The sequence below is a fragment of the Thunnus albacares genome, chromosome 6, assembly GCF_914725855.1.
Source record: "Thunnus albacares chromosome 6, fThuAlb1.1, whole genome shotgun sequence".
In the NCBI taxonomy this organism is placed as follows: Eukaryota; Metazoa; Chordata; class Actinopteri; order Scombriformes; family Scombridae; genus Thunnus; species Thunnus albacares.
Window position 1 is genome coordinate 9,092,919 of NC_058111.1, and position 13,696 is coordinate 9,106,614.

At 41.7% G+C, this 13,696-nt stretch overlaps 1 protein-coding gene across 3 annotated transcripts in view; it reads right to left on the minus strand.

Moving 5' to 3' along the window:
• Positions 1-13,657, minus strand: part of mtus2b (microtubule associated tumor suppressor candidate 2b) — a 27,462-nt gene extending 13,805 nt beyond the window's left edge. For all 3 annotated transcript variants that reach the window (XM_044354930.1, XM_044354929.1, XM_044354928.1), the window contains exons 1-5: positions 13,499-13,657; positions 6,776-8,807; positions 5,609-5,801; positions 4,627-4,833; positions 122-265 (exon numbers count right to left, since the gene is read on the minus strand). In XM_044354930.1, coding sequence (XP_044210865.1) covers positions 122-265; positions 4,627-4,833; positions 5,609-5,801; positions 6,776-8,584 — 2,353 coding nt within the window. In that variant the 5' untranslated portion in view covers positions 8,585-8,807; positions 13,499-13,657. The remainder of the gene's footprint in view (positions 1-121; positions 266-4,626; positions 4,834-5,608; positions 5,802-6,775; positions 8,808-13,498) is intronic.
• Between the last annotated feature and the right edge of the window lie 39 nt (positions 13,658-13,696).

Below are 13,696 nucleotides of genomic sequence, written 5' to 3' on the forward strand. Positions count from 1 at the left end.
TGGAAACAGCTACAGTACAAGTATGTTGTTCCATGAGACAGCACCAACACCGCATACACATGTAATCAAAAATAGAGCACCGAATGCTTGTTTCAACCGGCTGAGTGTTGCAGGGACTTACCGAGCGGGGAGCAGTGCGGTGGCAGAGAGCGTCGCTGCAGGCTGGGGGCGTTGGGAGGTTGAGGGCGGCTCTGACCATAGGAAGATTCACTAGGGGCAGCTGTGGCTTTGTGGAGAGGTGTGTCATCGCTGCCGCTGCTGGGATCTGCAGAGTGGGAGCGATGTCAAAGAACAGAGGAATGACATCAGTGACAGTGGCTTTATCAGGTTTCAAATTTAGTGTATCGACATGTATGAACATGTAAAAATATGTTCTATATTTAAAAAAAACAACCCACCCTGATTTTCTCACAACCTGAAACTGATATAGTTGCAGGCATGAGTAATTGCCTCACATCAATGAAGTGGTGACTGAACCACACACTGACCACCAGCCTACATCTCAGTGGATGGAAAAGTATTGGGCTACATTTGTCTGCACAAACTGCAAAAACACTTCTAACAGTACTTGCAATTTGTTAATAATTTCGTAAGACGTTTCCTGGAAAAGTGATTTGGTATTAACACTATGAAATTAGTATGCAATCTGACCTGATAATTATGCTCTTGATATTGTACTTTTCACACTGGGTCTTGTTTCTAATAATCAAGGCTTTAATTTGGTTTGGTAATACTGAGCGAATGCTGACAGCCTGTTTGAAAATGTTTTGTCCAGAGTATCCTCACCAGTGACAGAAAAACTGAAAGGTATCACATGATCCTCGATACAGCAGGTCAGTGATTTTACTATTGTGTCTTTCTTTTGTATTTTAAGGATCAAGTATCAGAATATCACTACTTTTCCTTGGAGAGTAATTTTTCTTAACTGCAGAAATTCACCAGGACTAGCAAAAAGCAGGATGCTGAAAACATTTTAATTATTCATAACAGCTGTTATTACGCCTCTAGCTCTCTGCAGAAATGAAAGGCTTTGATTCATAGACAAACTGAGGCCATAGCAACGAGTAGTCCAATGGAAAAACATCACCAAGAACAAACATTCCCTCCATATTTATTAGTACATTAGACTATCCAGCATTTAGGTTTACTTCGTCAGTAAAAGTGTTGCAAATCCGATAGCTCCAATTACTTATCATGAAATATTCAGCCCCTCAATCAATAACAGTGCTGACACAAGCTGCACCTATAGGTAACTCAGCACTCTGTCAGAGGAAAGAAGAACAGGCTCGTGCCCTTGAATTAAAGTAACACTATTCTGATCTGAGACTCACAGTCAACATACAGTATCCAGATAAATCAGAAGATGGTTCAAGGTGCCTGAAATCACAGATGAAACACAGAGCTGTTGTGCTGAAACATACAGTATACTGACAGTTCCAGTGTGTATCTTTCACATCTTTAGGCAAATTTTTAATCTAATGGGATTTATGCATGCAGAACAAAAAGGAATTAATGAAAAAAAGGGCAGAAAGATTTTTGCTTAAATGTTGAAGCTTCAAATGCTCTTTGACGGCGTATCACCAAAAACACAAAATCACTTCTGATGTCAAAATGCTCACAGCCTGTGTGAGATCTCCAGTGGGAACTCACTGCAATAGAGTGAATTTACCTGAGATAGTCAGCAGCCTCCATTTTTTTTTTTTTTCCAAATGCAGGCTGGACAAGGTATCACATTGGCTGAGGGGAGACGGTTAGAGGCTGACTCATACTGGTGAACGATTGTTTCTAGCCTGCATGTTCAGAATAAATCCTTCTCCTGCTGCCAGCCTCCTGTGATCAGTGATAAGTGTTACACCAGCAAGAAGCAGGAACGACTCGACTCCGCAGGTGACTAATTCACAACAAGCGAGAACAGACAGGTCAAGAATACATACTAATCTTTTTGGTCTTTCATTTGCAATCAAGCGTATCCTTCACATCCTTCCTATCACGTCTTCTGAATGTACAATTCTCATATCGTCCATTTCCCAATAATCTCCCTTTATCTATCTGCATTTCTCAATGAGGTTCATTTACCTTGGTGATTAAAGTTTTTGAAATACAGCACCAGTCAAAAGTTTGGACACACTTTGTCATTCAAGTGAAAAGGTGTGTCCAAACTTTTGACCGGTGCTGTATATAAATTCAGAAAAGATATCGTAAGAATAATGTTGATTATTTGTAATTTCTTATTTTTGTCAGATTAGTTTTATACCATTCTTTTTTTATTAGCAATTTGGAAGTGGCAGGATTAAAGATGTGACACAAGATGCTACAAAGGTTCAATCTGGATCTGAGTAACTGCAGTAAGAAACAAGTGTGAACTCTGTAATGATGCACATTGTGGGAGATCATATCAATCAAGCATCATTTTAGACAACAAATAACTTTTTAACTGGACTGAGAAGCACGTTTTTTTAAACTCTTTGTGAAAAAGCAGAGTAAAACTGCAGTAAAAATGTGTACACTGTTACACCTCAGTTTTCTTTTGATCAAAAAGATCAAAAACAAAAAAAACCCTTTCAGTCACCATATTGGTCATATACACTTTGAAGAAAAATAGTGTCTTTTTTCCTGATTGATTCACACAGTCGAGCGTGCAAAAACTGAAATAGAGGCTTACTGTACAATATTCATACCATGTCACAATGATTTTTTTCTGTTTCATCTACTGTGACTACAACTCCACCCTCAGTGTTGACAGACAAACTGTATCTCCAAACACACAGGAATCCTGCTGCTTGCCAGCCAAGTAGCGTACAGCATGAATGACACATGAGCATTCTGTGCGCTCATAAAAGGCTCCCACCGAGTTAACTGGACAGATGAATTCATCATAGCATCGGCTACTCTTACGAGGACGTTCTCACTCCCACAGTCACAATGTTTTGGTGGAGTGCATCCCCGATTGAATGTGGCTGCATTCGAGGCATACGGCGGCATACTAATAGAGCAGCGCTGTCTGAGCCAACAGCCTGAAGGGAAACACTGCCATGCATGCTGCCAGTCATGTATATGCTGTCTGAGCTACCCCCTACTGATTTACTATCTGGTAGACACCCATCTATTCACAGCAGCATAACTAGCATTACATTTTTTTTGTTGAAAAGAATACATGTGAATTTGAAATAGGCTTACAAATTCATGATAATGGAACAACAGAGAAGCTAACAAACAAAGACAACAATGCCAGTAAAAGACAGATCAGGCCACACTTACATGACTGCAGGTTATCATCTTGAGCTGTGGCTGTTTTTTGAAGAATGAGTGTTAAAAATGGTACAAAATAACCAAGTAAAGTGTACATTGGAGCCTTTTTTTGATGGATGCTGAAGCGGAAAGAGAGATCATTATCTGGCCTGAATGCACTTAAAGTTTGAGGAGGGGATTCACAGGCTGGTCAGAGGTGACCAGGGTAAAATCAGCATCACAAATTATGCAGTCATACCACACCCTGACTCTCTTTTCGACACATACTATAGCTGCCGGCACCACTTTTTCCATTTCAGAGATTATAAATAGGAAAGAGGAGACTGCTGCAGACATGTGAAGTAGTTGCTGAGGCTGAGGCTGGGGGGCGCACCCTGCAAAAGACAACAGCTGTTTTCTTTTTTTTTCTTCCAGTCTGAGGATCCTGCCTGTACCAGCAGCAGCAGGTTGGTAGAAGACAAAAAAGTGGTGAGCAGGGAGAGTCAGCAGTCAGAAGCTCCCCAGCTGTCTACTGAAACAAATGTAGTGACACTTGAGCAGAGGACAGCATTAACTCATCATCATGTCTGCCAATCAGTGCACTCATTACAGATGCCACAGACCCACTTGTGCTTTTAATGCGCTCGATTTTACAAAGCAGCTTTTCTACGAGTATATATTTTGGATGGTTTAAATACATTTTATCTGATTTGGATCGGTTTATATAAACTAAGAGTGATTCCTGTTTGAATTCGTCCCTCTTTCTTTCATAAATGTCACAACACAGGAGGGGAAACAGGATTTTTTTATTGTATGTCTAACCATTTTTCAGACAATAAATGGTAAATGCTTATATTCAGTAAATACTTTCTCTGTAATAATTCTCTTTTTTAAGTCTTAACTTCCCAGCTTGTTCACATTTTCCTATCTCAATCTCTATTACCTGCAGAGATAATCAGTTTGTCAACTGAGTTTTACATACATCACTGATTTCTCTAAATGAAGGCTGCAGGAAGCTTATGAGAGGTGGCGTCAGACTGAGCACCAGGATCTGATCTAGATAAAATGCTGCAGTATGCAGGCTGAAGAGAGACAGCGGAGGGAGGAGATGAGAGTGACTTTTAAGATTTTTGCATCAAAGGTTCTGTAGTGCAGCAGCTCTCAGCGCTGACTTGTTATAAATGAATGAAAGAATTAAAGGAAGCGAGTAGCCGTTACTATAGTAACTGAGGATAGTAGGAGCAGCCACTACTTCCAGTGAACTAATGAGGAGATGTATCTGGGATAAAGCACAAATGTGGAGTATCATTTTAATCAGATTGAACATCATCTGCTTGATGTCTGAGACTCTCTTCAGTCTGTCGAATGTTAAGCTGAGGTAGACGGAGCGTAACTCACGCTGAGAGGGTCGGCAAGGATCGCTGTGACTGCTGTCGTTAGATTGGTTGCTGGACACAGACGAGACACTTGAGCTCCGGACGAAGCCGAAGGAAGCCAGACGGGCAGCTGGCAGGGCAGAGAAGCCTGGAGGACGGAGACCAGACTGGCCTGGTTTGAGCAGGAGGCTCTTGGGGGAGGCCTCTGGACCTGACCTCCTTTGCTCTCCTAGAGGTAGATGGGAGAACATGCGATATTACAGTAGCAGTGGGTGAATCATAATTTAAGCACTGATCTTATCATTTAATCACAACAGAATGCTTTAAGTCAACTTGGAAGCGTAAGAATCAACCTTTTAATGAAGTTCACTGACTCAATTTACCAGTAAAGTCCCTACCAGCTCTGACCAGAAATAAATTCAGGATCCTAGTTTTATTCAAACTGTAGCTGCACAGTTAGTGACTCCTATTGATTGTAATGACAAACCAAAACCCAATGTGATTTTGTCTTCTGATATAAATAATAGCACTAGTATCTTGAAAAGGAATATTCAGAAGACTGAGTCAAATCTGCTGTGGAGTAAAAAAAAAAGCTGGTTAGATTGTGGTTTATGAAGTGAGCAGGTAAAAATATGCAATGCAAGTTGTTAGGATATGTGAGTAACGCTGCTATCAAATACTTTGCACTTCAAAGAGAGTTTAAGTGCCAAAAGCCGAGCCTCATCCATAAGCATGACAGAAGTAAACTAGGGTAAAACTAGGGTAAGGATAACTTCTCTGCAGCTCCACGACAAGGGGATGTGCACAAAAAGTATGCAGAGAAATCTCCTATAAAATTATTTTCCCATAATAGTCTAACACTTTTTTTTAACAACATGAGCAAAAATGTAAACAATATGTTAAATGAGCTTTTGTGTTCCCTTATTTGAAGTGGGCAGAGTGTTTGCCCTACCACTAAATAAATTTCTCTTTTAACCTGTTCTGACAGCAGGAAGCCATCTCACCTGTCGGGTCCTGGTGACCTTGAGTGGACGCTCCAGCTGCCTGAGCAGACTGGCTCAGGCCTTGTGCTGACCTTTGACCTGTCTGCTGAACTCTTGTCTTCGCTGCAGGCTGCCTAGTAACCGCCCCTAACCCCAGCTGAGGTCTAAGAGCTCTGGGGGAGCGGTAGACACTGCCTCCGTCTTGGGAAACATGCTGTTGAGAGACATTACCAATTCAATTGATCGGATCATCCAGTCACTGTCATGACAAATATGATTTCTACTGACGGCAATAAGATGATATGATATAGTTTTGGCGATAACAGCAAAGAGCATCCCATAACCCCACAGATTTGTCCCAACAGTCACAGAGAGGTCACTGTTAGCGTGTTTCTGCAACAAGTCTCAGATATGGGTAAAAGTAAAGTTAAAGTAAACTGACCTCTTCTGCATTTGGCAACTAGAACTTGCAATGCTAGCATTACTGTTTAGATGCACATACCTTGGTTCTTCACAATTAAAGGATGGGTTCACAATTTTTCTGTCTTAAAACAATAGTCAAGTGCCCGAATGAACATTAAAATAGGTTTTTCATGCAATAATCATTCTTCCTGTTCATACTGGCCATTAGAGGATCCCTTCATAATGCACTTATAATGTAAGTGATGAAGGCCAAAATCCACAAGCCTTCTGTGCAAAAATGTATTTAAAAGTTTATCTGAAGCTAATATGAAGCTTCAGCTGTCCAAATTTGTTAAATCAAGAAGTTATCTTTCAATGTTAGTCTTTTTAGTGCCACAGTCCCTCTTTTTGTTACTATACTTCCACCGCAGTTCAACAGGGAAACACTGTCTGAGGAAACACAAAGAGGGAATTTGATGCTAAAAAGACTGTACATGTAGCAGATATCCACTTGATATGACTAACTCAGACTGCTGAAGCCTCATATAAGCTTTGAAGGGAAGGCCGGTATGAACAGGAGGAATGATTACAGCGAGGAAAATCTCTGTCAGTGTTCACATGGGCACCTGACTGTTGTTTTAAGACACACTTGAAAAGTTGTGAACCTGTCCTTTAAGAGGTCAAAAAAGAAAAAAAAATGCAATTTTTATTTTGTTAAAGCTTCAACCAATAATGACATGCAGCTCTGTCGTGTGAATACATTAAATCAAAAGAACACTTTCTCACCTCCTGATGATATTTCTCAGTCACCTCCTCACGTGAGCTGTCCGACTTCCCGCTCAGAGAATGAGAGCCTGTGCTGCTCGGAGGCTTCAACCCTGACCCAGACCTCTGCATTTCCTGGCGATATTTGTCAAACAGCAGGTTGGAGGAACATAGCACCGGTGCGACTTTGGGTTGAGGACCAACTTTCGGATCTTTATGAGCTGGTGGGCTAGAGTATGAAGACAGTCTAAGTGGGTGCGTAGAGGCTTCGAGTGGGGCATCTGCAGTTTGTGGTTTTGCTTGAGGATTTTTCCGAACATAGGTGATGATTTTTGGTCGGACATTTTTGGGTTTCTGAGGAGGAGAAGACCTCCTGGCTTCAGGCTCCCTCTGCTGAGACATGACAGGTTTTGGGATGCCACTGCTCAAATTTGTCTTACTTGGTGGTTTGATTGTTTGACTTAAAACTCTCTGAGGGGAGCTGCTGCGCTCCAAGCTCAGTGCCCTGACGCCCTGCACCTTGGCTGGAGAACCAGGAGGTCGTCTCTTGGGCGAACAGGAGGTAGTTTTGGGGGAAGAAGGAGTTGCTGGTCGACTAGGGCTTCCCCATGGCTTCCTCCTCTCTAGACTCGAAGAGCTGGAGTTGACGATGTTCTCAAAAGAGCCCTGCTTTTTTAAAGTGTTATCAAAAGAGAGCTGCTTCTTTAAAGTATTCTCAAACGAAGGCTGTTTTTTAACACCCTTGTCAAAAGAGTTTTGTTTCTTCATTGTGTTATCAAATGGTACTTGTTTCTTTATGGCTTTGGATTCAATTGATGACTGAGTCCCCTTTGTACCTGTTTTGGGTGGGTTGTAGTTCACATCGGGGGCCTCATCAGCTTGTGTGCTTTTATCCATTTTAGTGTTGCTTTCTTCTGCAATGGGTAAAGCCTTATGTTCAGTGCTTCTTCCTCTATCACACCCTCCCTCTAATGAAACAGTATTCCCTGTTTTATTTAGCTGGTTATTGTTCTTCCTGTGCTTCTCATTGACATCTTCAATTTGCACCTTACACTGAACATTGCTCACTTGTGCTTCTGATATGACATCCTCCGAATGAACTGTTGAATTCAAATTCATATCCACATTTTTTGGATGTATTGTGCTTTTTCCTGAAATGGTGGAATGGTGTTCAGCTCTTTGAGAGGACTTTTCTCTCTCGGAAATAGTGTTGCAAGTCTGGGAAGCCAAAGTCAGGTCCTCTGAGATGGTTGAGTACGGACCAGAGGCAATGTGCCAGGAGTCTGTTGTTTGTGTCCTGCCAGCAGTGTCCATAGCAGTTGCCATGCTTGAAATGGTGGACAGACAGGACACAAAGACATCAGTTTCAGAGCTTAACTCAGTCCTGGACACTTCTCTGCTCTCAGATACATGACTGGATTCCTGTTCACTGGCACCATGTAGAATAGTTTTCCTCTCTTCTTTGCTCTTTTTATCTGTCCCCTGTTTTACTGTGGCTTTGCTGCATGAGGAAGGTTGATCTTGAAGCTCCTCACGATCTGCAAGCCCGACAAAATCCTCTCCATCCTCCACCAGGTACGCCTCCAGCTCCTGACACTCCAACATCTCAAACTCAGCCAGCTCGGGGTCATCGCACTGGGAGTCCATACCCCAGATGATGACCTTATCTTGGTCTGCTGTTTCAGTCATCAGCCCGGACAGAGTGCTGGTGTCACCTGTCCTCCTGCCATCCTCTGTCCTGATATCATTTGCGTTGGCATCACCGTCAGCCAGCTCGCCATCCTCCCGGTTATTATTGCTTAACTCCCCCTGGCCGAAGGGCTCGCACATTTTGGAAACAGCTCTGAGTTTACCCTGCGCTCAAGAGCACTTTAAAAATCAGTCATCCATGTCATCAATTACCAAACAGTCTGTCTACCCATCAAAGAGTCTTAATGTGCAGCAGGAGCCTAGAACTGATGTTCACATTTCTTTCCAGTATGCCAGTAATCCAAACGTTGAATATCATATCTAATTTGGAAGATGGATCTTCATAGCATCTGGGTTCCTTATCCTGCATAAAAACAATAAATAACAAATAAAAAGATCAACAAAATGACAGATGTCTTGACAAGAAAGTATTTAACATGTAAGCTCTTCTAAAATCCAACAAAATACAGTAAACACTTAATTTTCGGTCTACTTTAGTCTGTCACTATGAATTCATAATTGTTTTTCAGGCTTTATCACTCAGCAGTGACATCACAGCACCTTACAACATGATAAACCCTGGAACATGTCCAGATTATATTAATTTATTGTTTCAGAGCCCTAAATGAACTATTGTCAGGAGGCCCAGAATTTCTGGCACAAACTCTGTGAGAAGGCACTACTTTTTCAAACGACCAGTCCTTTTTAAAATGCAAAAGCTTCTTAAATGTATTTAGAAAAGGAAACTTCATAAGGAAATTGAATCTCAAGTCTGGCTTCTTCCTTATCTGAAGTGTATTTTACACCATGTAACTGAATCCTATACTTAACAAGTGAAACAATACAGTCTATGAGTAAGTCTAAGAAGTAAATCAGGTCACTGGGAACAACGTGACACATGTTCTCACATCTGTGTGACAGAATGTCTGATTCAGTATCAGATGCCCTGCATGTGTGATTGCATGGCTTTCAAACAAAACCTTACAACTGGGGCTGTAACTACTGTAGCAGAGAGAGAACTAATGTGACAATGAAGATTTTGATATGTGTCTTGTGGGGCCGCTTGTTTTGGTTAAGTTTCTTCTTAACCATCACTTTCTGGGATTGTCTCTTTACAACTATCAACCGTCTCTACAACAAGAACACTTTCATTCTGCGGCAGTTCTACATTTCTGTAATCCCCAGCATTCTCCCTTGGCATCAGTCACTACATACTGTTGCATTCACAGTTAAAATACTCATGTAAATACATGAAATGCTACCAATCCCAGAACATATATAGCAGCATGTCACTGTTTGACATGAGACCATCTTTTTGTTGTCCTTGAAGAGGAGCTATGTGGTTGTGACACTGACATGCTGTGCTGTGGGGGGAGCAGGTGGTAGTTAAGCCTGTTTGCTCCTACATTAGCTATGAATTGGTTCACATTTGCAGTGTTTACATGTAAAAACACTCATGACAAGCCACATTGTGAACTGTTGAGTACTACTGCTGCTCTCTTCCTTAGGATTTTCCTATGGTGATTTGACTTTCTCTGTGTGTATTTTATAACTTCCGCAAGTGCCTGTCACACTGGAGTGCACCATTAGTCCCATATCAAGTGATCTCTCCAATAAAACACATGAGGAACTGGTCAAAGACCAAATTATACTGGTGTGTAACTCTTAGGGTGGAAAAAAATATGCCAGGAGTCAGGAGCATGTGGGACTGACTTGCCCAGCTGAGATCATTAGGGGAACTACTTTGGACGTTCAAAGAGCTTAAGACTGTCAAAATACATTTTAGGTCTTTTTGTACACGGACCCAAAGTCTGGTCACTCTGCATTACTGCATTTACTAATTGCTAAAACCACCCAGTGATTATTAGCAGCCAGCAGGTGTGTTCACTTGTTCTGCTATTTAGCACAGAGGGTTTCAGATTAGACCCATACTGCAAATTGGAAGAAATCAGTGGTGCTTCTTCTCTGCTGCTTCCCTTCATCTCGTCAACTAAAAGCTTATAATAAAGGAGGTCTGCAACTGACCTATTTCCTGAGCGGACTCTTGTACGGCACAGAGAGCTCTGACAGACCCTCAGATCTCAGGCAGCGACTCTTTCTCACAAAAGCATCCGCACATGAAGTTCCCACCTCGCCACGTCTCTGTAGTTATTCAGCTTTGCTTGTCATGTCAGCAAGGTACCATAAATTAACCTTTAAGCATAAAAAGCACCTGATGTCACTCATTTTTCCACTGAAGTAGTCATAACTGTACAAAAGGCTTTGATAGGTTTTGGGTCTAGTTTCTAATTTCATGTCACAAAAATACAATAACAGAAGGAAGTAAAAGCTATTTTATTCCAGTTATGCAGTAATATTTGTTGCTAAAAAGGATACCACCAGGACTGAAAATAGAAGAGCATTTAAACAGCTAAGGGCAAAAGCAAAGCTGAACTGGTGAATTCTTTGTTTGTCTGTTTGTTAGACTCATCGGCTGATTAGCATGAAAGTTGACTGACTGCTGCTCCACCTCATGCTTTCACTCCACAGTTACTGTATCTCCTAATAAATTCACTTACACAGCAGGAAACGTCATCTCATTTCCCTTCTTATGAAAATAAAACTGTGTTGTTGTGTGATAATAAGCTGCATGCTTAGAGCAAGGAGGTGAAATACTAATGACTTCAAAAGATACAGGCTACAGTCTTGTTTTCTCCTTTTCTCAGTTTTACTTTTCTGGAGGTGGACTCAACCATTAAATGCAAAGACGGTCTTAATACTTCAATTTCTGTTTTTCGCAGCACAGGCTAACACACTAAACGCTGTCTCAGCACCTGCACTGCAGAACGGAGACCAATGAATCAGGTTCTTTTACACCTGCGCCTCCCCCCACCTCCCTATCAGGTACTCTATAGTCACTGTGCTGCTGGTCGACCACATAAAGCCACAAAACTCCCTCTGGGTAACTGAGTAACGGATTACACTTAAAGATAGATTCTTATATCACACTGACAAGCGATAACAAATTGGAAAAATTAAGTTTCAAGACGGATGCTGCAGTTTAGTGACAGGATCAGTTCTGCTGCAGCCATGATTGTTTCACCATCCCTTAAATCGATTTCTGACTCCAAATCGATGTACTGCAGACCACTGCAAGGATACAACAGTCCTGTACATCATATGACACACATCGGCACATTACTCAGTTACCAATAGAACGGTAAACTTGGGAACACTCAATATTACATATATAATATTATAATATTAGGAGCTGCAAATGACAACAAATGGAAGTTAAAGAAACAAATAAACTTTGCTTGCTTCAAGTCATCTGAAAGAGATTAGATTTTTTTTTCCTACCTGCCTCAATTTGGTGAGTGACGGTGTTCTCACTCAGTGCATTTCATCATTTTCTGCTTCACAGTCTCTCGTATAAATGAAACGAAAGCATTAGAGAGATAATTAAACTTGTTAATTTATTTCAACCTCTTTCTCCTCACAAATCTCTGGAGTGCTGCACATCATAGTACAGGCAAGAAAGAACAGCATGCTTCCACTTTTACTGACTGAAATAGTGCAAGTAGACTGAGTGACTGAAGTGATTTTCCTCACTTCCTTTACCACCCCATGTGCCATTTCCACCCACACACCATATACAAATGTCCATGCAGCCTGTCAATGTGATAAGTTCATTCCTGCATTGACCCTGTCGCCTCTATCCTTTAGTATTCCTTTGTATTTTTCCATTCATGGTTTCCCTGCTGCTGCAACAGCTGATAATGTTCCTGCTGTGACACCATCATGGCACGAGCGACATTGAGGAAATTTATGTTCTCCCCAACAACATGCTTCCCTGAACATGTTTCCCCATCCCCCCATTGTTGAACAACTCACCCTGCCACCTGCCTCCTGATATGCAGCGAGACCTTCATCAGGGCGTCTTATGAAATCTGTGCATCTTTGCTCGAGTGCTTGTGTGTGTGCTCGAACAACTTGATTCTCTCTGTGAGATAAAAATCTTTAGATCTACTATACTGTAACAGGCCAATTTTTGAAGCAGAGCCAGGCTTTCATTTGTCCACCAAGCTTCACTTGATGCTTAAACTAGAGTCCTCATGAAATATTGAGGATGAATGAAAATGGAGGCACCAGTCTCCCTCCCACTTTAACGCTTCAGCGAGCCTGCCTTCTTTGTGTAGCCAACCAAAGCTTACAGAAGATCTCCCGTTGTTGTGACTTGGGCAAATTGAAGAAGCAAAGGTGTGTGTGTATGTGTATGTGTGTGTGTGTGTATAATAAGGCACATCAAGCACAGAGGCAACATGCATACCAGAAACATGTTCATGTGACATGATACTGTACATTTACCTTATGTAAATGCAAAAATATGTAATATTAACGCCTTTTGTGTTAAATTAGTGTAATCAGCAAGCTTCCACAGATAGATAATGAAGGCCTGAGATGCTGTGGAGACCCTGACATCTTACATAATGTAAGGAAAAAGCCCACAATCTTCAAGTCACTCAAACCACACAGGCAGAAAACAGTCACTTCACTATTGTTGGTGTCAATTCATTTAATGCATGCTGCCTTGTTCCTCATTTTACAGTTTCTAAATATAAAGTGCATGAACACACATGTTCCCCAAACAGAACAAAACAGAGGAAGCACAGGCTGCTCTGCTCTTCACATGGAGGACACTAGAAAATAAACATTAGCAGAGGTGAAAAGAACATAATGCAAGGTCTGACCCCAACACACACACACACACACACAAACACACACTCTGAGGTGAGCCCACCTATAGAGAGGTTACCCCTTTTTTTTTCCAGCTTGACTGTATGCAACAGCTACACTGTGATTTGCACTCCTGGAAATAATTACACAATGACTTGGAAATAACAACGTTAATATACAAACAGCAGCAACAACAGGATCATCTGCAGTCTCTCCAGCAGATGCAGCAGTGTCAATAAATCCAATTAGGACTGCCGTTGATCTGAGATTGAGATTGAGAGAGAGAGAGAGAGAGAGAGAACAGCCGCCCTCCACGGTGTTGAAAATGGAAGTCCTTACCGTTTAGGGTTCAGGTAATCCGCTGGTGAAGAGCTCGAAGGGTAAGAGAGGAAGAGGAAGGAGGGACACATCCAGCTCTAGCCGTGATGAAGAGGATAGAGTCTGCAGCATCGCTGGAAAACAGGGAGGAGAGGAGACTCAACGCCCATGCCAACACAGGCTCAGGTCGCCCCCTGCAGGCCAAAGCTTCCATTTATT